Source organism: Trichosurus vulpecula, chromosome 4, assembly GCF_011100635.1.
Source record: "Trichosurus vulpecula isolate mTriVul1 chromosome 4, mTriVul1.pri, whole genome shotgun sequence".
Taxonomy (NCBI): Eukaryota; Metazoa; Chordata; class Mammalia; order Diprotodontia; family Phalangeridae; genus Trichosurus; species Trichosurus vulpecula.
In genome coordinates, this window is record NC_050576.1 from 246,558,619 (window position 1) to 246,583,365 (window position 24,747).

General features: G+C 42.8%; 1 protein-coding gene across 1 annotated transcript in view; it reads left to right on the forward strand.

Moving 5' to 3' along the window:
- Positions 1-24,747, forward strand: part of FNDC3B (fibronectin type III domain containing 3B) — a 390,617-nt gene that overhangs the window by 357,655 nt on the left and 8,215 nt on the right. The window contains exons 24-25 of the mRNA XM_036753943.1: positions 11,127-11,293; positions 14,197-14,324. Of these exons, the coding sequence (XP_036609838.1) occupies positions 11,127-11,293; positions 14,197-14,324 (295 nt within the window). The remainder of the gene's footprint in view (positions 1-11,126; positions 11,294-14,196; positions 14,325-24,747) is intronic.

Genomic DNA, 24,747 nt, shown 5'->3' on the forward strand with positions numbered 1-24,747 from the left:
AGGTCCTGCCCACAAGGAGCTTATATTCCACTAAGGAAGACAAATTGTACATAAACAAGGATATGCAAAATGTATGCAAAGGAAAGACAAGGTAAATTTGAGAAAGGACAATACTAGAAGCACCAGAGAGGTTAACTGGGACTCTTCCCAAGGCCACACAGGTACTGATAGGAAGAATCAGGATTGGAACCAAGGCTCTGACTCCATCCAAATCCAGCATTAATTAATCCTCATGCCTGGACTTGGTCTCCTGCCTCAAGTCTCTCCTCACTCCAGTCAACTCGATATTCCTGTGGTACAGATCTGACCGGGTCACTCCTGCCCCTCTGCACCACTCCACAAACTCCAGTGCTTCCCTTTCGGTTTCAGGGTCAAAATAAAATCCTCTGTTTGGCATTCAAAGCTGCCCTCCTTGATGTTCCCTGAACAGGACCATGATCTCTTGGCTCCAGGCGTTTTCTCTGGCTGCACCTTTCCCTCCTCGGTCTCCACCTCTTTTTCTGGCTTTCTTCATATCCCAGCTAAAATCCCACCTTCTGCAAGAAGCCTTTGCCAGTCCCCTTTACCGTGCCTTTCTCTGTTGATTCTCTCTCATTCACCCTGTCTATGTCTCATTTGTACACAGATATTTTCATATTGTCTTCTCTACTAATTAGATGGTGAGCCCCTTGGGAGCAGGGTCTCGGAGTTCGGTTTTTGTTTTTTGCCTCTCTTTCTATCCCCAGCACTTAGCACGGTACCTGGCATGTAATAGACCCCTTAATATGCTTGTTGACTTTGGGCAGTTTATTTAACCTCATCAGGACCTTCCTCATTTACAGAACGAGAGAGTTTGTGCTAGATGGCCTCTGAGATCTCTTGTAGCCCTGGGTCTGTGAGGCTATAACAGTTAAAATCTGACCTCAGTTTCCTTGGCTCCAAATCCTTCTTCTTTCCCATTGTAGCCGTATGATTGGGGCAAATCAGCTAAACTCTCTGAACCTCAGCTACCGTATCTCTAAAATGGGGGGTCACAGCAGCACCTGCCTCATAGGGTTGTTGTTAGATAATGTGTATGCTGTGTCCCTCGCTATGTAAATATTAACTGTGATGATTATATCACCAGAGAATTAGAAAGTCCATTTCTTGCCCAGCCTCCCACCAAAGTTTGCGTCTCTTTCTCAAGGATGTCTGGCAGTAATTTCATAGACTTATGTTGTTGGTTAATTCTCCTCATCAGTGACAGTAACCATTCCATTGAGTTGTTCCTGAGCTCTTCCATTAGGTAATAGGAGCAGAATTTGAATCTTGAAAGATAGCTCCCTCCCTTGTGTCTCTGTTCTGTCCGAATTAGGCCTGGTGATTAGGAAAATGCCGCATCGTTCCTTATCATCTGTTTTTGTCCAAAAATGTGACTTGAAGTGAACCATTTGGAATGAACAACAAGCCTGAAGAACCAAGTTCCTGAAGAGTAGATGAGAGGTTTCATTGAGATTCTGGAAACATATATAACATTCGAGCCAGAAGGGACCCTTGAGGCCTTCTGATACGAACCTTTCATTTTACCAATCAATCCAATCAACAGGCGTGTATTAAGCACCCACCCTGTGCCAGATGTTGTGGAAAGCACTGGAGATACAGACACAAAAACAAAATGGCCGCTAGCCTCCATGAGCTTCTAGGAAAGTAGGGCCCAATGAAGTTAGACTTCACTTACCCAGGGCCCACAACTAGTGAGTGGCAGAGGTGGTGCTTGAACCCAGATCTTCTAGAGCAGGGTTCTTACCCCAGGTTCTGTGGACTTTAAAAAAAAATACTTTGCTAACTGTAATTCAGTCTAATCGGTTACCTTGTGAAGCCATGTATTTTATTTTTAAGCATTTAGAAACATTCTGGGAAAGAGTCTGTATGTTTCACCAGACAGCCAAAGGGATTTATAGCTCAAGAAAGTTTAAGAAGTCATGTTCTAGACTAGAGACTTCCCAAGTAAGATTCCCTTTGATCCATTCTGTGTGTTAAATAATTATTGGGTTAAATGTTGTCCCCATTAGGAAGTGTGTTCTTGGAGAGTATGCTTGTATCTCCAGTACCCCAGGGTTTATGTCGTACTAAACACTAACTAAATGATTATTGACTGACTGATACGTGAAATGAAACGTCTCTAGAGAAATAAGCCTGCTTTTTTCTTTTTTTTTTTATCCTAGGAACTTTAAAAATATATTAATGATAGAAACAAAAATTGACAGTAACTTTCTCATGTCTCTCATTTCACACTAACATTCTATTAGCTACAGATTTCAGTGTTGCTGTTGGTTTTTAACAAGAAAAAAACATCTGAACAAGTAACCTAGGTACAAAAAAAAGCATTAGCAGCCTATTCGGTCGACAACTGAAAAATCTAAACCCAGATAGCAAGAAGACATGGAATGAGCCCCTGTTGTAATGATGAGCCTGTTGTAAGTTGTCATTGGCCCGTCAAGTACAATTTGCACTCTTGGATTCGATCAGTGATGTGGCAGGTGGGGTAGGGAGTGCTGCTTTCGGCCTCAGGTGTCTCCAAATGATTCTATCTGCTCCCCTCTGCTCTTACAAAGGGATGCTGGAACTCTATGTGCCTTGACTGGACACACTCGCTCCGTATTCTGATTCGGAGACATTATCCTTTCCCTGAAGCCCCACCTCTGAGCTGGGAGTGAGTCACTGGCAAAATACTCCAAGAAACAAAGCATCAATTCTCTCCAGCAGATTCTGAAAATCATCCCAAGGACCAAAAACAGAGCGAAATGGAAAATTGAGCTTAAAAATAAGTAAATTGACCCTTGTTCTGTTATTAACAGCTGTGGATTCACAACAGTATCAAACGTGTTTTTGAAAAACTTGGCATTTGCCTTTGTTCAGTACAATCTAAGGTTAGGAGGTTGGACTTTGTTTCTAAGAGCCAACCTGAATGAGTTGCCTTTAGTCCCTACAAGGACAGGAAATTGTCCCATCACAAATCTCAGCAAGGCAGTGAACAAAAAATCCAGTCGGCACTCCTGGGCCTTTGTTCTGTTTCTAAACCATCTGCTTTTCTTTTTAGAATTCAACCATTTTGAAAATAAAGTCTCCTTTACCAAAAATCTAAGCAGTGGAGAAGAAGTTAAACAGAACGAAGTCTTCCATATCCCTCAACCCCAGTGAAATTCCCAGAAATTCATTGAATTATAAAATCAGAAACATGTATAAACAGATGAATAGTCAGTGTAGTAGAGTGGGAAAAATGTTGGATTTTGAGTCAGTCAGTGAGCATTTATTAAGCTTGTAGTGTGTGCCAGGTTAAGTGCCGGGGATAGAGAGGAAAGGAGAAGCTAGCCCCTACTCTCAAGTTATTTGCAATCCGGTGGGAGAGACAACATGCAAACAACTATTTACAAACAAAATATAGGTAGGATAAATTGGAGATGATCAATTGAGGAAAAGCACTAATTAGCATTAAAGAGGGATTAAGAAAGATGTCTCATGGAAGGTGGGGTTCTAGCTGGAAGGTGGAAATGAGGAGGAGATTTCCAGGCATGGGGAGAGGCAGTGAAAACTCTTGATGTTAGAAGATAATGGAGTATTTTGTACAAGGAACAACATGGTGGCCAAAGACACCGAATTGCAGAGTATATATGGGAGGCCAAAGATGGAAGGGAGGTGGGACAGATCTTGAAGGGCTTCATATTTGATTTTCTTGGATCTGAGAAGGAACCACTGGAGTTTATTGAGGAGAGGGTGATGTGGTCAGACCTGCCCTGTAAGAAGATCACTTTGGCTGCTGAATGGAGGAATGGACTAGAGTGAGGAAGTGCTTGAGGCAGGGAGGTGAACCAGATGCTCCTGCAGCAGGTAAGGGGTGATAAGGGCCTGTGCCAGGGCAGTGTCCATGGCAAAGGAGAGAAGAGAGCATGTATGAGAGATGTTACAGAGACAAAATTGACAGGATTTGGCAGTCTAAGATAACACCTACGTTGTGAGTCTGAGTGACTAGGAACACGGTGGTCCCCTCAACAGAAATAGAGAAGTTCAGAACCTGAAAGGAAAGGGAAAGAATTAATTTGGGATATGCTGAGTTTAAGATATCTATGGGACAACTAGTTTGAGATGTCCCATAGGCAGTCTAAGAGTCTGGAGGTCAAGAAAGAGGTCAGAACTAGATAAATAGATCTCAGAATCATCAGCCTAGAGATGAGATGATCATTAGACCCATAGGAATCGATGAGATCACCAAGTGAAATAGTCTACAGGAAGAGGAGCGGAGGACCCGGGTCCAAAGCCCTGGTGTGACCAAGATGTCCTGGATGTAATCTAATTCTTTACCTCGAGAAGAGCCCTGACATATCTTTATTTTCAGTGAATGTCTTCCCAGTTTCCAGCTGGTTGCTTGGCCAAGGGAATGAATTTCCCTCTTCTAGTACATCTGAAGGGATCTGGGTGACAGGCAAAACCTGCAACTCTAGCAACAGAACCCCACCAAGTCAGCTTGCCCTGTCCCTGTCTTGGCCTCATGCCAAGAGTGGTCCGGAGCTTGAGGATATTTCCTAGCGGAGTGTCCAGGACTAGCAAAGTGACAGTCCTCTCTGCCCTGGTCAGACCACATGAAGAGTACTGTGGGCACCACGTTTTAGGAAGGACATTTCTAATCCAAAGAGTGTCCATAATAGTGAAGGGCTAAGAGATCATGCCACATGGAGATGAGGCAGTGGAACTGGAGAAGAGAAGTCTCCATATTAGAACATGGCAGCTCTCTCTAGGTATTTGGGATACCAATGTTCTTCCTGGAGGACAAATCTAGGAGTATTGGGTTCCAGTTGCGAAGAGGCAAGTCTAGGCTTACTGATGGGGGTTAGCAGGGGCAGATCCCTAACACTTAGAGCTCTCCAAAAGTACAGTGAACTTCCTTCATCGCTTTATCTGTAAAATGAAATTAATAATATCTGAACTACCTACCTCATGGAGACTTCCAGGGGAGAAAGAAAATTCAGATGCCAACATTTTAAGCATTAAACACATAGAAAGATCTTAGGATCATCGATGTAAAGTTAGAAGGCACTTCAGAGCCCATCAAATCCAATGCCCTGCCTTTGGAAATAAACTGAGTGGTCCCTAAGGAGGCTAAATGGTTTTACCAGTGTAACATAGAAGGCATTAAGCATCAGGTGAGATTTGAATCCGAGCCAGTGCCCTTTTCACTGTACTCTGCTGCCTCCCCATTGACCAGAGTCTCAGGTCCTGAAGGAAAGTGACCTTTTCAAGATAACTCAAAGCAAGGCAGCTCCAATCCTAAGCTGGCATCGTGGCCACCTAGCCTGTGCCTGCGTCTGTACTGGACCCCTGCTCCAAGCTCTCACCCTTTGGTTGACATTTGTAATTTGACCCCTGTGTCTTGTAATGGATGTGTCCTCCTCAGTCTTCCTAATGGGAGGCTAGAGGCCACCTAAATGATTACATTTGTTTATAAATTTAAAATAAAGTAGATTTTTATGGAAATTGAATTATTGGATGGATGGGTTTAATCTTTCCCAGACTCTTAAATCTACAGGGAATATTAACCCAAGGGGAAATTCCCAGAGAGGTTAACATCTCGTTTGCCATAAACATTGGCCATAAAAAGGAGAAGCCTGATCTTTCTTGCTTCCGCCTGTTGGGGGCATGAAAAAGAATTGGAAGGTTATGCCTGAAGAAGGACATTTTGGGGTGACATTTTAATTTGTCACTGTGTGTTTGGGGAGGGTAGAACTGAAGGACAAACCCAGACTAAAACCTTGGAACAGAAGTAGCCAAGAGGTGGACCAGACAGGGACGTGTGATATGATTGGCTAGATATCCAGTTTTACTGTGCCCAGGGTTGTTTTTTTTTTAAATCCCTCCTACTTCCTTTCCCCTCGCACTTATGTTTCACTGTCAATGTCCAGTGATGAGCATTTGCTCAGAAATCTTAGTCCTAATGAGTGACTTGTCCAGGATCCCACAGCTCTCAAGTTCCAGAGGTCAGACTGGAACCCAGATTTCCCTAGAAGACTTTGTTCAGCCAGCTCTCTGCCCTCTGGGCCAGAGGTGTCAAAGGAGCGCAGCCAGAACCAGATTAAAATGTAATTGGGAACTAGTCAACAAAATAAATAAAAATGCAATAAAACATAGATGATACCACATTCTAAACCTAAATCAGTATGCCACCCACAGGGATCCTTATGTACCAGTTGGTGGGCCCCATTTCTATCTGAGTTTGACTCCACCATGGGTCTAGGCCGTGCCGCCGTCTTTGTTAATGCGTCCTTAGATGCCCTTCCATTGCAATGACCATCTTTGTGCTTTTATGCTGAGCTTTAGTTCTTGGTATTTCTTTCCCCAAAGTCCAGCTCAGGGCCAGCACACAGTGAGAGCTTAAGTGACGCTTGTCGATTGATTGATTGCTGGGCTTAGGCAGTGTAAGATCTGAGATTTGAACCCAGATCCTTGGGCTCCAGATCCCTCACTCTTACCCCTGTACCAGGCTTCTTCTACCTCTACTTCTCTTGGTTATTCAAAGGATGCTACTTATCCTTCAAATTCTAGATAAAATTCTGCCTCTTCTATGAATTATCCCTGACTGTCTTAGCTTCAAGGAACCTCTCCTCCCGAAGTCTCATTACCCCATAACAATAATGACAGCAGCAACAGCTAGCATTTACATAGTGCTTTATGATTTGCAAAGCGTAGAAATGATGATGATGATGATGGTGGTGGTGGTGGTGGTGGTGGTGGTGGTAGTGGCTAACATTTATGTAGCACTTAGTACGTGCTATGCACTTTACAAATATCTCATCTGATCCTCACAACAACCCTGAAAAGTAGGAGCTGTTATTATCCTCATTTTACAGATAAGGAAACTGAGGCAGGAAGGATGACTTGCCCAGGGTCACACAACTGGTAAGCGCCTGAAGCCAGATTTGAATTCAGGTTTTAGCAACCCCAGGCCTCTGTAGTGCAGTGACCCTGACCTCCTTGCTCCTCCTGGCCCAGACCCCTCCATCTCTCAGCCTCAGGCATCCTCACTGGCCAGCCTGTTCTGCGATGCTCCCTCCCCTCATTTCCATTTCTTGGCTTCCTTCAAGTCTCAGTCCTCAGGCTTGGTGCCTTCCCTTTGGAATTATTTCCAGTTTACCCCTGGTGTATTCCATTTGTACATAGTTGTTTGTATATTATCTCTCCCGTTGGACTGCGAGCTCCCTGAGAGCAGGGACTGGCTTATTTCTTACTTTCTGTGTATCCCCAGTACTTAGCACGGTGCCCAGAATATAGTAGAAGCTTAGTAAATAATCATTGATTTGACCTCTTATTTTCTATTTCCTTTTATCCCATGATCGACCTAGTGTATCTTTACCCGTAACGGGTGTTCAATAAATAGTCTCTGTTATGAATCTTTGAATGATGAAACAAGCAAACAAATGCATTGGTTGATTGACCCCACTGACATTGGATGTTCCTGCACTGCTACCCATCCATGCCTTCTCATCTTGTGAAATTCTCATCTCTGCTTTCTCACAGATCTTCCTTTTATCGGTGCGAGGAACCATCCATCACACCCAGGGCCTTCCTCTCACTAGGTCTGGACATTTTCTAGGTGGCCCTTGGCCTATTCTACCATCCACCTATTAGTAACTACTCATCCACCTTATTTTCCAATCATGCATCTCCATCATGTTATTTTTTTTAATGCCCCTTCCTATGTTCCTAGATTTATGTAATATCTCTCCATTACTATGTATAATTCTACATGCATAGGGGCTCAGATATTTAAGATGTTTACACCAAAAGAAATTATTGTATCGTGATGGAAGGAGCACTGACTTTGGAGACATCGAGTGAGCCTGTGATGCTTGGCTTAGTACCAGGGTGATCTTGGGCAAGTCACATTATAACCCCCCACCCTGACGAGCCTCAGTTTTTCTATCTGTAATTAGAAGGATAGACTCTGATTTCATTTCTGACTCTAGGTAATTCTGTGATTGAAGACACAAGTAAAATGAATAACATCCATCAGAAGAATTCCTTATTTGTTGTTCTGAAAGTGAGTTTTGTGGGAAACCAAGCTGCCTGTGATGCAGCAGTCAGACTGCCGTGGCTTGCATCATTACCTACCTGCAGGTCCCAGGATAATTAAGAGCACTTACTGGTGTTGCCAGTTGTAACTCAGGTGAACTTAAGTGAGTTAATAAGTAGCTGTCAGCCTCCAGCATTAGAAGGGATGTCCTCATTAGGGGCAGAAATATGTCAGGGAGCCAGATTGGTCCCCATGGTATCGTGGGTTTCTTAGGATAGTCATAACCTTTTCCAGCAATGAAAATTGTCTGCCCTGAGGAAGAAGTGGATTTCTTGGGCTGGAAAGGGAAAGATACAATAAACATGGAAAATTAGAAGACTAATAATCTAAAATGAGCTTGGATGTATGTGTTTGAACACTGAAATACTCTGATTTGATAAGCCTAGATTTTGCAAGTGAAATTTGTCTTTAGATCTAAAAAGTCTCTTACTCATTTTCCCTCTTGAAAATACTTAAGAGAAAAAGCTATTAATGAAATCTATAAACATGGTGGGAGTTGCACTAGCAAGGACAGCGATGGTCTAAATGCCAGAGGAAAAAAACAAAGCCAGTGGGGTCAGACTGAGAAGGAAGAAGGTGACCCTACCAGGCCTGCAGGCCAGAGTGACCTTCTTCCGCCAGAGTGACCTTCTTCCTCCAGACTGCTCAGAGGAGGAGCCTCCTTCCTTCCTCTAGCCCTGCCCTGGGGCCAGACCCAAAGAGCTAATGCCTCCCTTGCCCTTTAAACAAAATCTTCTTGGGAATCTGGACTTCCTAGAGTCAGGAGTCACTGGATCTCTGACAGATTTGCATCCCCCCAGAAAGAGTTTTCTTATCATTAGTGATTTGGCACATCTTTTTGTCTTTGAAATGTTTTCTTGCAGACTTAAGAAAGAATAGGCTATACTTTAGAATGAAAGAAATTGCTTGTCCAGTTTCACACATGCACACATGTATATGATTCTAAGATAGATTTCACAATGAGAAAAAAATGCATAAAAACTGCATAAAGATAATAAAATGTTATAATAACTGACATAGTATTTATGTTAATTTTGATTATTATAATAGTAACATGTATGTGACATTTTAAGGTGTTGGGGTCCTCTGCCCCAACACCCAACTTGTTGGGGTCTGTTATCCCCCAACACCCAGGCCTTTGTCCAGCAAAGGACCTGATCTCGCGGACAATGAAAACTTTTATATCTTTGGTTACGTAGGCATTAGGACTGCCCTGGTCCCGCCTACTCTCCTCCCCTTCTATTCCCACGCTAACCCGAAGCTCCCTGTGGTCAGGCAGTCCAGACAACAAACCGGAAGTTCCATGTGCTCTGGCAAGCCCAGACAAAGAGCCGGAAGTGCCATGTGGTCAAGCAGGTCAGGGCAAAGACCTGGAATTGCTATGGAGGCAACAAAGGCGAGACCCCTCCTCCTGGCTCCACCCATATCTCAGAGCCCTGAGTTTACCTCAGCAGGCCCTGGGTGTGGAGGTCGGAGGAGGGCAGGGGTCAGCTCTAACTTGCCCATAACATTAAGGTTTTGAAAATGCTTTACTTATATTATCTCATTTGATCCTTACAACATTCCTTTGTGGAGAGTGCTGCATCCATTTTACAGATAGGGAAAATGAAGACCATAGGATTAAAGTAGATTGTCCATAGCCACATAGCTAGTAAGAATAAGAGACAGAATTTGAACCCAGTTCTCACCTGACTCCAGGTCTAGTGGCTCGCTTACCATACCAGACATTAGTAGGATTGCATAAGCAGTGAATCCACTTAAACCCTTTCATAATTTGTGGGAATTGACTATTTCATCCGTTGCGCAGTTCAGTTGAAAATACCACAGTTAAAGCATCCTGTGAGATGTTCATAAAGTGGAATTTAGAAAATGACTAAACATCGCATTGTAACCGACCTTAGAATGAGCCCCTGGAATGAATGGAATTAACTGTTATCTCTTTTCCTTTCAAAACCCATCTTATGGAGATATTAAAAAGCCCGAAACAGCCCCACCAGGCCATGATCCCACACAGTATTTGTCTCTGCTTTCTAATGTGTATCATTATACAATAGAGAGCATGTTAACGTTTTCTCCATTAGGTGCTATTATAATCCTTCCTGAGTATGTCTTTGCTGGTGAGGCAAAGAGAATCAAATAATTGATTTCTTATCAAATAATTGAGAATCAAGTAATTGGACCTTTGGGTGCAATCGAAGGGGATATTCTAGATGCATTTCTCCTTCCTAGACAATGCAGTCCAACATGGCACACCCACTCATACAACTTCTGCTTAATGGAGATTTTATAGTGTAGAACAATCTATGTCATTCCAACAAGCATTTATTAAGCACCTATTGTGTGCATTGCAGTAAGAAAATTAAAATGAAGACCAAGCCCTGCCTTCAAGAAGTTTAATTTCTGCTTGGGAAGGAAGGGGAGCTTTATAAATTTATATAGATTAATTTGTGCAAGTAATTTGAAGAGGATGAGAGCATTAAAACCTGGGGGGATTCTGGAAGATTTCCCCTAGGAAAGAGGAGGTGAGCAGAAGGGCATTCCAGACAAGGTGTGCAGGCCTGTGCATAAAGGGGAGTGTGTTAAAAGCAGGTAATTTCCGATGGAATTAGAGAGATGCAGCTACCCCATAAAATATACAAATATTATGAAAGGACACATTAATAAAGCCTAAGTCAATACAGAATGCAACCTACTTCCTACCAGAGAAGAAAGGATTTAGGAGGAAGTGAGCACTTATTAAGCACCTACTGTGTGCCAGGCAAAGCATTTAACAAATTTTTCCATTTGATGGTCGTTTGTAATTTCTCTAGACCTCAGTTTCCTCATCTAAAAAATGTTAATTTAGGTTGGACTAGCTAGCTAACTTCTTTCAACTCTAAATCTACGTTCTTATGATGCTGTCTCTTCATCCTCAGGGCCTCAGTTTCCTTATCTGTAAAGAAATGAGTTTGAACCAGAAGTCCTGACGACCCTGTCATCTTTCAGGCTATGGTTCTGTGACTGAGTATTATGCTAATATCTGATTTCTTTTGTCTTCTTTATGTAGGTTCATCCCAATTTACCGAGGACCGAGCCACACCTACAAGGTACAGAGATTAACAGAGTTCACTTGCTACACCTTCAGAATACAAGCGGTGAATGATGCGGGGGAAGGGCCCTTCTCAGAGACATATACCTTCAGCACAACCAAATGCATCCCGCCTACCATCAAAGGTTTGTAGACAAGTGCCTTCCTTGCAGACTTCCAAGGGAATCATTGGGAGTTAGAGTAGGATGCTGAATTCTCTCCTAAAACCTTCTAAATTCCAATGAGGACCACCAAAGAGAAGCCTTGGAAACCATGACTGACTGGACCAAAGAAGTCATCTTCAGAAATTCCATTCAATTTTTAAGCATTTATTAAGTGCCTGCTGTGTGCCAGGCACTGTGAAGATACAAAGACAAAACATATAACCCATGACCTCAAGAAACTTCCATTCTGCTGCGATTAGAGAAGACAGCAACAGCTGCCTTAAAGCACAGAAATTATCATAGGATTAGTATATAAATGCTTTGAGAGTAAACGCATTTCATTCTTTTTTTTTTTTTTGAACATCCAGGGTCCAGCACAGTGCCTGACAACAGGGGGCATTTAATAAATGCACGTGGCTTGATTGATTGGTCTCAAATAAGACAGTAGCCTTCTGTTCTTATTCCTGCTGGTGACAGGGAAAAAAAAGAAGAAATGAATTTCAGAGAAATAGCAAAGTTTTAGGTTAGAAATGAATGACAGTTGGCTGGCATTAAGCATTGGTATTAGCCTTCTCAAGTTGACCAGGAAGCTGTAATACAACCTTTATTTTCTGCTTCTAGCTTGCCTATGACTTTTTCCATACTTACATAAACATTCTGTAAGGAAGGGACACCCAGATGGGGATTTTCCCTCCTCCGAAGCCTTTTGAGATGGGTCCGTTGGCTACATCTAGACCAGACTGATAATGCTAATAGTCATTCACATTTCTCTAGTGCTTGAAGCATAAGACAAGCTATCCTCTCTGTCAGCCTGCGAGGCATGATGTATGGGTCCTGTCATCCAAGGTCAAGTGGCTAGATCTAGGAAGAGTCAGTTAGGATTGAAACCCAGATCTCCTCACTTGGGGCCCAGGGCTCTGAGGCTTAAAAGACATCTGTAAAAAGATGTGAATTAAATAGTGGGAAAAGAAGGTACAAAATGGCAAGTGATCTCAATGGATCCTGCCACATTTAAAATGTTATGAGGTTTAGGACAAGTGTCCTAAGTCCTTCAAGCCAGACAGACAGTCAGCATGTATTAAGCTCCTACTGTGAGCAAGGCACTCAGTCAGGTGTTAAAGATCCAGAGACACAAATGAAATGATCCCTGCCCTCAAGGAACTTGCATTCTATCGAGGGGGAAGGGGAAGGCAAGATTGTATGTCTGTGGTGGATGGGAACTGGTGTCAGGAGCAGGAGGCAGCCCCCAGGGCCCTCAAGACTCACTCTATTCTGCTTCTGCTTTGGGGGAGAAGGGCTCCATCCCTCTGCTATGCCTCCATGGAGACTCCAGGGCCCTTGGCTAAATGTTAAGCTTTGCTCAGCTGAGAAAGGTATAGTCTGTTCATTGACACTTTGTGTTGTTCAATAAGCCCTGTGCCAAGCTTCTGCTGGGTGTCATTGGGCACTCGCTATTTATCAGTCTTTCTCCCTAGTTTTCCTTGATAAAACATTATAAAACTGAGCAGAAAGGACATTTGTCTTTCGCCGGGCCAGGCTGCCCTGGCATGGCTTGCCCTGGAGAATGGGCTGTCCTGTCATTAAAAGAGCATTATCAGTCATCAGTGGTCAGCCGCCTCTGCCAGTGTAACTGCTCTGTGGGTGTGCTTGGGGCAGCGAGGGGAGGAGATGCTTTAACAGTCTGGGCTTTTAATGTAACCTGGACAGTAGCCTCATTTATAAACATGTGAGTTAAAAAGAATAAGCCTTTGCTCTTACAAAACTTTACACACGTGCCCTCACTTAACAACCCTGTGAGATGGGTTTTGCAAATTTGCTTCTTCCAGTCCTTGCAGATTGGGAAGCGGAATCTGAGAGGTGTGGGATGTACAGCCACCAGGGGCAGAGATGGAGTCAAAGTGAAAGGCTTGTGACATACTACCCCACGCCCTCAAATATCAGGGAGAAAAGCAAAACCCACAATGACATTTTTAAACTTGGATGCCCTCCCCCCCACCCCCGCCTAAAGTCAGAGACTATATCTGGAGCTGGAAGAGAGACCTAAGGTGGCATCTGCTCCAAGCCCTTCATTTTAGAGATGAGGAAAATGAGGTTAAGTTGCCACACAGATGGTGAGCATCAGGGAGATGATTTGAACCCAGGTCCAGAGGCACTGCTCTCATCTCATTGCACCCTGGCCCTGGGATCCTGAAGCTGCAGGCCCTGATAGGCTGTGTGCCCAAGCTCTAGAAGCTTCTGGTAGGAGTCTAGATATAAACCAAAGCCTTCTATCTGGAGTCTGGCCAAGGTTGAAGAACCTTTTCACCAGAGGCTTAGCCAAAGGCAGAGATTTATTTATTTTTTCTGCCACAGCAATTCTTGAAGTGTGCCTAGGTAGGACTGGAAGGCACCCCCCCCAAAAATGATTGTATTTTAGGCTCTATTACAAGATGTGTAATACCAAGAGTCAGGAGGTCAGAGCGCCACTGTACTCTGGCCTGGGCAGATCATACCTGGGCTACCATATTCAATCCTGGACACCACTTCTACAAATTATAGAGAAGATACTGATCTGCATTGGCAGAGATTTCTCCCCTGGGAATTCCCCATGCCAATGAAAGCACAAATTCATTTCCTTTCCGCTTCTAATCCAGTCCCCACATTTTGACAATGTGGCAGGAGGGGGCCTTAGAAGTGATTGCTCCAAGGTTACACCACCAATGACCAAGTGCAAGATGGAACCCTGGCATCTTGACTCCCCACTCTCTACGGAATACTAAATCCTATTTAGTATAAAATACTAAATCTCTCCTCAGAAGAGTAGGTCATTAAGGATTAGCCAGTAAAACACCATTCTGAATGTCGAGGTCTCCTGCCCATGGTTTCGTTTGCCATTTTGTTTTCAGCACCTCGAGTGACGCAGTTAGAGGGAAACACATGTGAGATTTCATGGGAGACGGTACCACCGATGAGAGGAGATCCCATTAATTACATCCTGCAAGTGCTAGTTGGAAGAGAATCCGAATACAAACAGGTAAGAAAACTCCCATGTTTGCGCATTCCCTACACCTGTACAGCCCTGGGGCCTCTGGATCTGTCCACTAGTCCAGACGGACTAACAGCCTCACGGGGACTTGGTTCTTAGAATCAGTGTGGAACCTGCTACCTCCCAGATGACCAGCTGTTCTCATTGCTTGCGCCCTCCACAGGGACCCTTTGGCTTACCTCCTCTAGGGCGGATCTCCCCGCCTCCCCCATGACTAAGTCAGTTTCACCAGAATGTAGATAATATGGAGGGGGCAGTGGTCAGTGAAGAAACTAGAAAGGTAAATATTGGGTATGTTAGTATCTAAAAATATTTTTATACTGAAGGGATTTAAATGAGAAAAAGAGGAGTTTGCATTTTATTCTAAAGACAATATGACAGTAATCATAATAGTGGTTATATACTGTGTTGAGGTTTGCAAAGCAGTTTACAAATTTTATATTCTCATTTTAACATATATATCTTATATTCATGTTTTACACCTAAGTGGGTGCTAATATCATTCCCATTTTCCAGATGAACAAAACAAGGTTATAGAGGTTAGATGATTTGCCCAGCTAGTAAGCGTCTGAGGCTGGATCTGAACTCAGATCATCTTGATTCTAGGTCCGCCGCTCTATCTGCTACACCACCTAGCTGCTTCTGAAGATATTGGTGCCAGGGAAAGAGATAGTCAGACTTGTGTTACAAACTCCCTTTTGCAGTATTGTTTAGGTTCTGGACTTTGTCCTTAGGGGATTAATTGAGCCCCAGCATCAGTATTTTGCCTACAATCAGATTCTCATAGAACTAGTTAATGACAAGCGGCACTGTCAGCCTTTTACACCTAATGTCCAACAAGTATCATTCATCGGTAATGTGCCCTAGATGTGGATAGAGCACTAGGCTTGGAGTCAGAAGGATCTGAGTTCAAAGCTGTGTGACACTGGGCAAATCACTTAACCCTGTTTGCCTCAGTTTCCTCATGTGTAAAATGAGCTGGAGAAGGAAATGGCAAACCCACTCCAGTGTCTCTACGAAGAAAACCCCAAATGGGATCAAGGAGAATCTGAAACAACTAAGCAACAACAGTAATACGTACACTATAGGGCTTCACCATTCATTGGGATAGGGGTTCCAAGGGGAGGGGGGGAAACAACATAACTTCGTGTTTCACTTCACTGTTAACATTCTGTACAGTTCATTACATCGCCCAGCAAATTGGAAGTATTTCAAAAAGAACATTACCTCCATTTTTCTCCATTTTCCAAGAAAAAAGTGATAGATATTGAGGGGTTCTCTGTCACAAACCTAAAGAGCAATAGATTTTTCTTAGGTGCTTTTAAGAAATGATCTTGGCATCAGTGGCAGCATTTCCCTCCATTATTTATTTATTCACCAGTAGCATTTGTACCATTTTCATACCATGAAAAAAATGCATTATAAGATGCAACGATGGGAAACTTCTCAGGGCATCATTTCATACTTAATCTATTTTCAAAGACTATATTCATTTCATGTTTGTAAATTTTAAAGCTTTTCGCTTGGCTTTCTATACTTTCCAAGCGATTCCAGGAAAAACGATTTTACATCTCAAAGTACGGTAATTGTTTTTTTACACATTGAAAAGGCAGCCTGATTTACTCAACATCTGTGCTGCTTAGGTGTGACCTTTAAAGGCGAGGTGACTTCGCTTCAGCCACCTCTGGGAGGTGTAAATGCTGATTCATCCACAACTTTGCACTCAGATGGAGGCTTCAGAATTTCCTCTCTGGTGAATTGGTTTTGTTGTGAACATTAAATAGGTACTACTATGAGCCACTGGTTGACCGATGAAGGTTGCTGTTCTGTTTCCTAAAATGGCTGTATATTTGCTGCCCTTACTTCCTGAGAAATAATTAAAGCCCGCAGAGGTACATGGAAAAATGGCATTTAAGTCAAGTACAACATGTACTGTCCTGCCTTCTGTTGATCAGCAAACAGTAACTTATACACGATGTTTTAAGGTGTGGGTCTAAAAGTAGAATAAAGAATGTACCATTTGATTGTACAGGGGAAGTGACACTTAAAATAATTTTTGCCAAGAGAAGATGAAGCAGTGAGTATTGAATTCATGAAGCAAGTAAAAACAGAAGCATCTGATGACTATTTTAATAATCAGGTTTATTGATTATTAAAACAAGTTTGATTCTTATTATTACTTTATTAAATTTAGTTATTAAAATGATTTTATAATAATAAAACCATGGTGAGATCCCAACTCCTCAGTGGGAGGTAATGCCGTAAGTGCAATGGGATTATATCTAACTTTGTGGCTTTAAAAATGGAAACTTGTAGGAATGAATGAATGAGTCAGTCAGGCAGTAGACATTTATTAAATGCCTACTGTGTCCCAGGCATTGTGTTTAGTGCTAAGGATACAAAAAGAAGCCAGAGACAATTCCTGCCCTCAAGGAGCTTATAATCTAACAGGGGAGACAACAAGCCAACAAACACATACAAACAAGCTACATACAGAATAAACAGGCAATAAGTTAATGGAGGGAAGGCAACTAGAATTAAGAGGGGTTAGGAAAGGCTTCCTGTAGAAGGTGGGATTTTAAAGGAAGCCAGGAGATGATGAGGGAGAGCATTCCAGGCACGGAACACAGCCAGAGAAAATACCCAGAGTCAAGAGGTGGAATGTCTTGTTTGTGGAATAGCCAGGAGGCCAATGTATGAAGAAAGCAATGGAAAGGCATTTATTAAGTACACAATAGGTACCAGGCATCCTATTAAGTGCTAGAGATTCCAAGACTTAAAGAGAGAATCCTTGCCTTCAGACAGCTTACATTCTAAAAGGAAAAAGACAAAACATGTAGGTGAGAGGTGACTGTAGAAAGGAGTTTTGTTCTCGGGAAGTTGGTAGGGCTGGCAGATGGTGCAGCAGCCCAAGTAGATAGCTAAATGGAATGTAATAGAAGTATCAGGTATAAATGGATGAATGGATGGGTGGATGCTGAATAGAGGAATTTTTGTTGAAATTATTTGGACGCTTCTTAAAGGCAGGGATTAGATATGTATAGTAAACGCCTGATAAATGTCCGCTGATTAAATGTCTGAATGACTACATTTTAACAGCATCTTTTGTGTGAGTTTGATGTTTTTTAAGCTAGAAACACATAGTCCTTTCTTCATATTTTGAGTTGTAATAGAGAATACTATTTATGAGCGTGTTTGTTATGGATTCTGATGCACAGAATCTCAGAGTCAGACAAGACCCCAGAGGCCATCTAGCCCAGCCTATGGAGCCTTTTATGTTTAGTATGTTAAATTAACAAGTGACTTTCTTAGATTTTTTTTATGTAACCACATAATAGAATATAAGCTTCTTGAGGGCAGCCACTGTTTCATTTTTGCCTGTGTATCCCTAGCAAAGTTCCCAGCATATGAAAGACACTTAATAAATACTTGTTGAATGGATTTGAACCACACACTGCCATACATCTAGAGCTGGGAGCAAAGCATCTCTTTTTTTAACCCTGTCTTTTTACATATGAGAAAATCTAAGGCCCAGGGAGGTTGTAACTTTCCCAAAGTCACACCTAAGCAAGTGTCAAAGATCAGGATTTGAACCTAGATCCTTTGACTTGATTTATTGCTTTTCCATGGTTCTGAATAAACAAATAGGTGCTAAGATTCAAGGAGCAGTTCTGGAATTGTCTGTAACATCCAGTGCTGATCTGGCCAAGGTAGGACGAGGCCAGAGCAACCTCCTAGAACCTTTGACTTTTCTCCCTGTTCTGACCAAATGTTGGAACAGACTTTCTGTTATTCAGGAGAACTCAGTGGGGCCAAGTTTGGATGCTTATTTTAAACCCATGTTTGTTTTAGATCAGCTCCATTTCCATTAGACATGTCAAAATCCCTTAACAGATATTCTTTATTAAATCAAGAACAAAAATAGTCTTTGTAAAAAATAAGATTGCATCTGCATGTGCTGTGCTATCATAATTGATCATGCCAATTTAAAAAATCTTAAATTGGAACAAACCTAAACTGGTTTGGGGATAAGAGGAATAATCCAGTCATCGTGGATCCTGCCAAAGTAAGTGAAAACACAAAGAATCATGGAGCACCCCCGCCGAGCTAAGATGGCCCCATGGTGGCCATCATTGCTGCTGACTCTTAATTCCTTTTGCTCTGTCCACGTCACCACCGTCTGCCCTGACCTTTCTGATCAGAAAGAATAAGAACGAACTGAAAGTGTGAGAAAAAGGAATAAATTTTAAGATCTGGTTTCTAGATTAGGAAAGCCACCTCAGGTACCCCGAACAGAACTGGAGCTGGGGTTTCTATTTTGAGCTTCCAGGGAGGCAGCATGAACATGCAAAGGATAGAGGGGGAAAGGAATAAACATTTACATGGCACCTACTGCGTGCCAGGCACTTTACAAATATTATCCTGCTTGATCCTCACAACCCTGGGAGGGAGGTGCTATCACTCTCATTTTACAGAGGAAAAAACCCAAGGCAGATGTGACATGCCCAGCAAGTATCCACCACACCACCAGCCACCCCATTCTTAGACTCCGATGAGTTGAATTTGAATTCCTACTTTTGCTACCCTGTGTCCTTAGGAAGCATATTTCACTGTCTCTGGGCCTGAGTTTCTTCATCTGTAAAGATGAGAGCATTGGTCTAACTAGATAGTCACTAAGGTCCCTTCCAGTTGCATGATCCTCTCTGATAAAGTACCCCAAAAAGTAAGGTGGACTAATCCAGAATCGACATATGAGGAGTCCATGAATTGCCATGTCCAGTTATCCAACCCCCTCCTTTATGAGTTTTCTTTGAATGATATACTACGAAATGTGTGTTATGTGCACATACTACACATTGCAAACCCTTCCTCAAAAAAAAAAAGCCAAAAGTAATAAGAATAAAGAATTTTGGAAATCTTAGAATTATATGGCTGAAGTAGATAAATAAATTTTCAAGAAGATATCAAAAAATGTCTCTTGGCTTTAATCCTCTTTCCTTTATGGTAGCAAAACATCTATCAGGAACAGATGCGCACAACTCAGGTTAGAATTTCCTTTTCTGCTAATTTAGTTTGCCTCCTTATGGGACCCCAGGCTACAATTTGCTGTCAAATTCAACATTTCAGTAATATCTACCATTTCATTTGAATTTTATTAATCACCACAGGTATGTCAGTAGAATTAACTGTTGGAATGTACTTTCATTTGATGATATTAAAAATTATAGACGGGTTACAGAGGCAGTACTAGACTGGAGGAAATATAGAGATTACCAACATTTGATTTCATATAGACTTCAGTTCTGTTCGGTTCAATTCAAAATGTATTAATCAAGCACCTACTTGGACAGGGTGCTGTCCTGGGTGCTAGAAATACAAAGGCAGAAACAGGACAGCCATGGCCCCTGAAGCATTTGTGTTCTGTTGGAGGATACAACATATACACTTGTAAGCAAATATTAAGTTATAGAAAGGAATTTCCAGTGGGAAAAATTCATCCATCGGGAAAGGCCTTGTCTGGCAGGGTGGTCCTTTAGGTGTGCTTTGAAGGAAGCTAAAAATTCTTGGGGGTCACAGATGAGAAATAGGATATTGTGTTGGAGAGAGAATATTGCATGCACAGGGTGACCAGCAGTCCCATGTAACTAGAACAGAAAGCATATTAAACAGGAGAAATGTGGTGGACAAAAAGCTAGAAAGGTAGGCAGGAACCATATTATGGAGAGCTTCAGATGCCCTGCTGAAGATTTTGTTGTTTATCTTAGGAGCAATAGGGAAACCTGAAGACTTTTGAAGAAGGCAATGATGTGTTCAGATCAGGGTCAATTCAAAGTCTTCTACCCAATTGTTCCTAGAATCTCATCTCATTCAACCTCCCCTGGAAGGCTTGATTGATCAATAATGGGAAACTAACTGTTCCTCAAAGGAGTCTGTTCCACATCTGGACAGCTATCATTGCCCTGACACCAGGCAGCCAGCAAGCATTCATTAAGCCACCAGACACTGTCCTAAGTGGTGGAGAAGCAAAGACAATTGTAGTCTCTGTCCTCAAGGAGCTCCCATTCAAATTGAAGAGATAGCATGCAAACAAATAGTTAGAAGGTAATCTCAGAGGGAAGATGCTTATGGGAGAGGGGGGTAAGAGGGATAGGGAAGGTGCAGAAAGTGGAATTGAGTGGAATTTCTTGAAGAAAGCCGAGAGAGAGCCGGAGCATTCCAGGCATGGGCATTCCAGCCCTGCCATGCTGACTAATACTAAACCTCAATTTTCTCCCCCATTGTTCTTACATGGTTCTGCTCTCTGCAGATAATTCTAGGAGCCCTTTCAGATGGGCAGCCCATCGTGTTCTTAAAAGACTTCTCTCCTGACTGCCCCTCCCCGCCCAAATCTTCCCCTAAGATCAACAACCTCCAGTTCCTTCAACCAATCTGTTTATGGCATGATATCTTGTCCCCTCCCTTCCTATGCTTCCTGACCTCAGGATGCTTCAAGCCATCAGTATCCTGCCTCAAACGTGATAGCCAGAACTGAACATAGAACTCAGATGTGGTTACACCAGAGCAAGATACAATAGAACTCTGACCTCCCCCAGCATGTGATAGGTGCTCATAAATGCTCACTGACTGACGGCCCTCCTTTGTTTGGGGCACCTGCTTCTGGTAATGCCAGGCACCTGCCCTTGGTGTCTGTAGAAAATGTTGGCTTCCCTCCATCATTGAGGATAAAGGGCATGCCCCGGAGGGAACTGAAATGTGTCAGCATGAGGACAGTGTAACCAGAACCAAGATAAACAAGCAGTGATGTGTGTACCTGCTCCCACACTCAATGGTTTATGGAACAGTGGCTAGCATACTTCTGCAAATGTCCCTGGGGCTGTAAGTTTTTATATTTATGTCACCTTAAAAAAAGGTCTGTCTTACTGAAAAAGAACCAAATCTGGAGAATGGACCTATTTCTTCTGCATGTGGGAACCTCAAGGAAATGGGATTTCATTGGGAATTCTTTCCACCAGCCTTTCTGTGGCTTGGTAGATAAGTCCTACAGAGTTACCTGAGGCATGTACAGATGGAGTCATACCCTCCTAAGGATCAGAGGAGCGATTTGAACTCAAAGCTGCCTCTATTCACCCTGCATAGCAAATGCCCATACAGTATACAGATGACTGTCAGACGTCATCAGTCAGAGTATAGCATCTAGCTGGATTTCATGGCCGTTGCATGGTCCTTGTTCTGAACGACTGGTCTGGTGCAGCTCAGGCCCTGGCCTGTTGTTTAAGCTGGCACACACTAGTTGTACAAGGTGAACACTGAGCCAGTGACAAGCACCTGGATTCCTTGACCTTTCTCTTCACTGTTAAAATTGTCTCAAGATTACCCTCCACATGGGCTGTCATTAGCAACAGAAGTAAACTAGTGTTTACAGTCATTTATTCAACAAATATTTATTGGGAGTCATCTTTGTGAAAAGGGCACCAATCCAGGCTCCTGACAAACTTCATCAGCCTCCACCTGTTGAGATGGTCCCCATTCCCAGCCTATAAATCCCATTGTTTTTCCTATACTTTGCCCATTCACAGTCATATCTCTAAATTAGTCTCCAGAACCTCATACCCTCCTGCAAGCTCAGGGTGTATTTCGATCATTTATTCCAACCCACATTTATTAAGCACCTGTAGCATACCAGGTATTGTGCTGTATGCTGGGGACATGAAAGAAAAAAAAATAGGCCTATGTTTCAAGACATTTACATCCTAGTGGGAGAAAGCAGCATGTATATAGCCAATTACCTTGGCCTCAGACCTTCATCTGTCAAGTGAGGGCCTCTGGAGCCCCCTCCAGCTCTGAATCTATAAACCTAAGTAAATTTGATATTCATGCATATGTGTATATGTACACACAAATAACAGGGCAGGGGGGAGATAGGGCCCGTGGAGGACACAGCACTTCACCTGAGCCTTGGAGGGAGTCGGGGCTTCTGAGAAGAGGAGGCAGTGGGTTTCCCTGGTGTAAGACAAGCCTGGCATGATGAATGGAGAGCTGGCTTCCTGCTCTGACACCTGCCAGCTGTGTGGCCCTGGACAGGTCACTTAACTACTCCAGCTAAGGTTAAAATTGGCAGGGCAGGAGCTAGTCTGTACCAGTAGAGGGTGGTTCTTGGGTCGAGAGTTTCCCTATACCCCTGAAATCAGAGGTCTGGTCAGTTAAACAAAACAAAGAAGGATGGGGACACTCCCCTGGGCATGTCATAACCAACACCAGGAGGGCGCACAGAGGCAGCCCCCCTGGTCTTAGCAGTCTGGTGTCCACGGAAGAACCTGGATATAACCACGAGTTGTTTAGATACTATGCTAAAAAAGTTTTCGGTCCAGAAGTCTTAATGGATACTAATTGTGTTCTGTTCACTCACAGTGCTAGTTTCCAAATCATTGGCCTGTTTGACAGTTGGGGTGATCTCAGTATTTGGGGAGAAAAACAGAAACCTCCTGCTATGCATTAGGAGACCAGGTGAACATGCCCCGAGGTCCAACATGTACCCCTCCTGCTGATAATTTTGTAAATCATCATTGGCTTCTTTCATGGATAGAGATAAAAAATAATGCAATTTTTTTGCTCATCTTCAATATTCTTATCTTCTAAAATTTCCATGTGTTCCCTTCATGGTACAGTGTAATGGGAGGATCCAAAAGGCCTGGGCACCAAGCCTAAATCTGACATTTCCTTCTGTCTGACCACGGACAGATCACTTAACCTCACTGGTCTCACTTTCCTCATTTGTAAAAGATCTCTGAGATCCTTTCCCAGCTCTAAATGTATGTTCATCAGCTCTTTGTAACCATTCAGTTGAGATGAAAGACTGTCTAATGCAAGATTTAGCATATGCACCCACGATAACCCCTAAGGGCTCAGAACCCTAATTCAGCATTCAGTTGGATATCATTTCTGTTCTTACTTAGCATTCAGCATCCCTTACAGAGATATATCTTGTCATTCAAGAGGAGGGATTCTTTTGGGGGGTGTCATGACCCTTTGACAGTCTAGGAGGGGTGGGGAACCTGCAGCCTCAAAGCCACATGTGACCTGAAAACCTCAAAGTTGGATTCTGTCAAAGGGCCACACTTGAGGACCTAGAGGGCCACATATGGCCTCAGAACCCTAGTTCCCCACCCCTGGTAGTGAAGCCCCTCTCGATATGATTTTTTTTTTTTGGTTTATCTTTTTTTTTTTTAAATGCAATTTATTTATTTAACATATTTGGTTTTCAGCATTGATTTTCACAACATTTTGAATTACAAATTTTCTCCCCATTTCTACCCTCCCCCCCACTCCAAGATGGCTTATATTCTGGTTGCCCTGTTCCCCAGTCAGCCCTCCCCTCTATCACCCCCCTCCCCTCTCATCCCCTTTTCCCTTCCTTTCTTGTAGGGCAAGATAAATTTCTACGCCCCATTGCCTGTGTATCTTATTTTTTAGTTGCATACAAAAACTTTTTTTGTTTTTGAACATCTGATTTTAAAACTTTGAGTTCCAAATTCCCTTCCCTCTTCCCTTCCCACCCACCCTCCCTAAGAAGTTGAGCAATTCAACCTAGGCCACACATGTATTATTATGTATAACCCTTCCACAATACTCATGTTGTGAAAGGCTAACTACATTTTGCTCCTTCCCAACCCATCCTGCTTTATTGAATTTTCTCCCTTGACCCTGTCCCCTTTCCAAAGTGTTTGTTTTGATTACCTCCACCCCCATCTGCCCTCCACTCCATCATCCCCCCCCTTTTATTTTTTTTTTTATCTTCCTCCCTCTTCTTTCCTGTGGGGTAAGATACCCAACTGAGTATGTATGGTATTCCCCCTCAGGCCAAATCTGATGAGAACAAGGTTCACTCATTCCCCCCTCACCTGCCCTCTCCCCTCCTCCCACAGAACTGCTTCCTCTTGCCACCTTTATGCGAGATAATCCACCCCATTCTTCGATATGATTTTTTAAATGCGTAGAATACCTAGGATCACAAAGCTAGAATGCAGTTATCAAAATGTTAAAACCAAAAGTAGTTGGCCTGAGCCTCAGATTAAGTACCTGTGCCCTAACGGACATACCACCATCTATGCATTTTTCCTTATTTTGCTGTCTCTGATTACTAAGGGTGAGTGGTTGGCCCAGAAGAAAGAGAAGCCCATTAGTTATCATTTATTACTGGTGGTAATTCACTGAGCATTCGACACATTATTCTTTTAATTTCTCCATCTGGGTGGTGTGGAATACAATGTTCTGCTCAGAACTCCAAAGAATTAAGAAGAAATTACAGTTTGTTGAGAGATGAGACATCTGTATACAAAACAAAACACGTACATGAAATCATCATAGCCCCTCACCCTGTCAGTGATGCAATGAGCATGACATCAAACTGGAC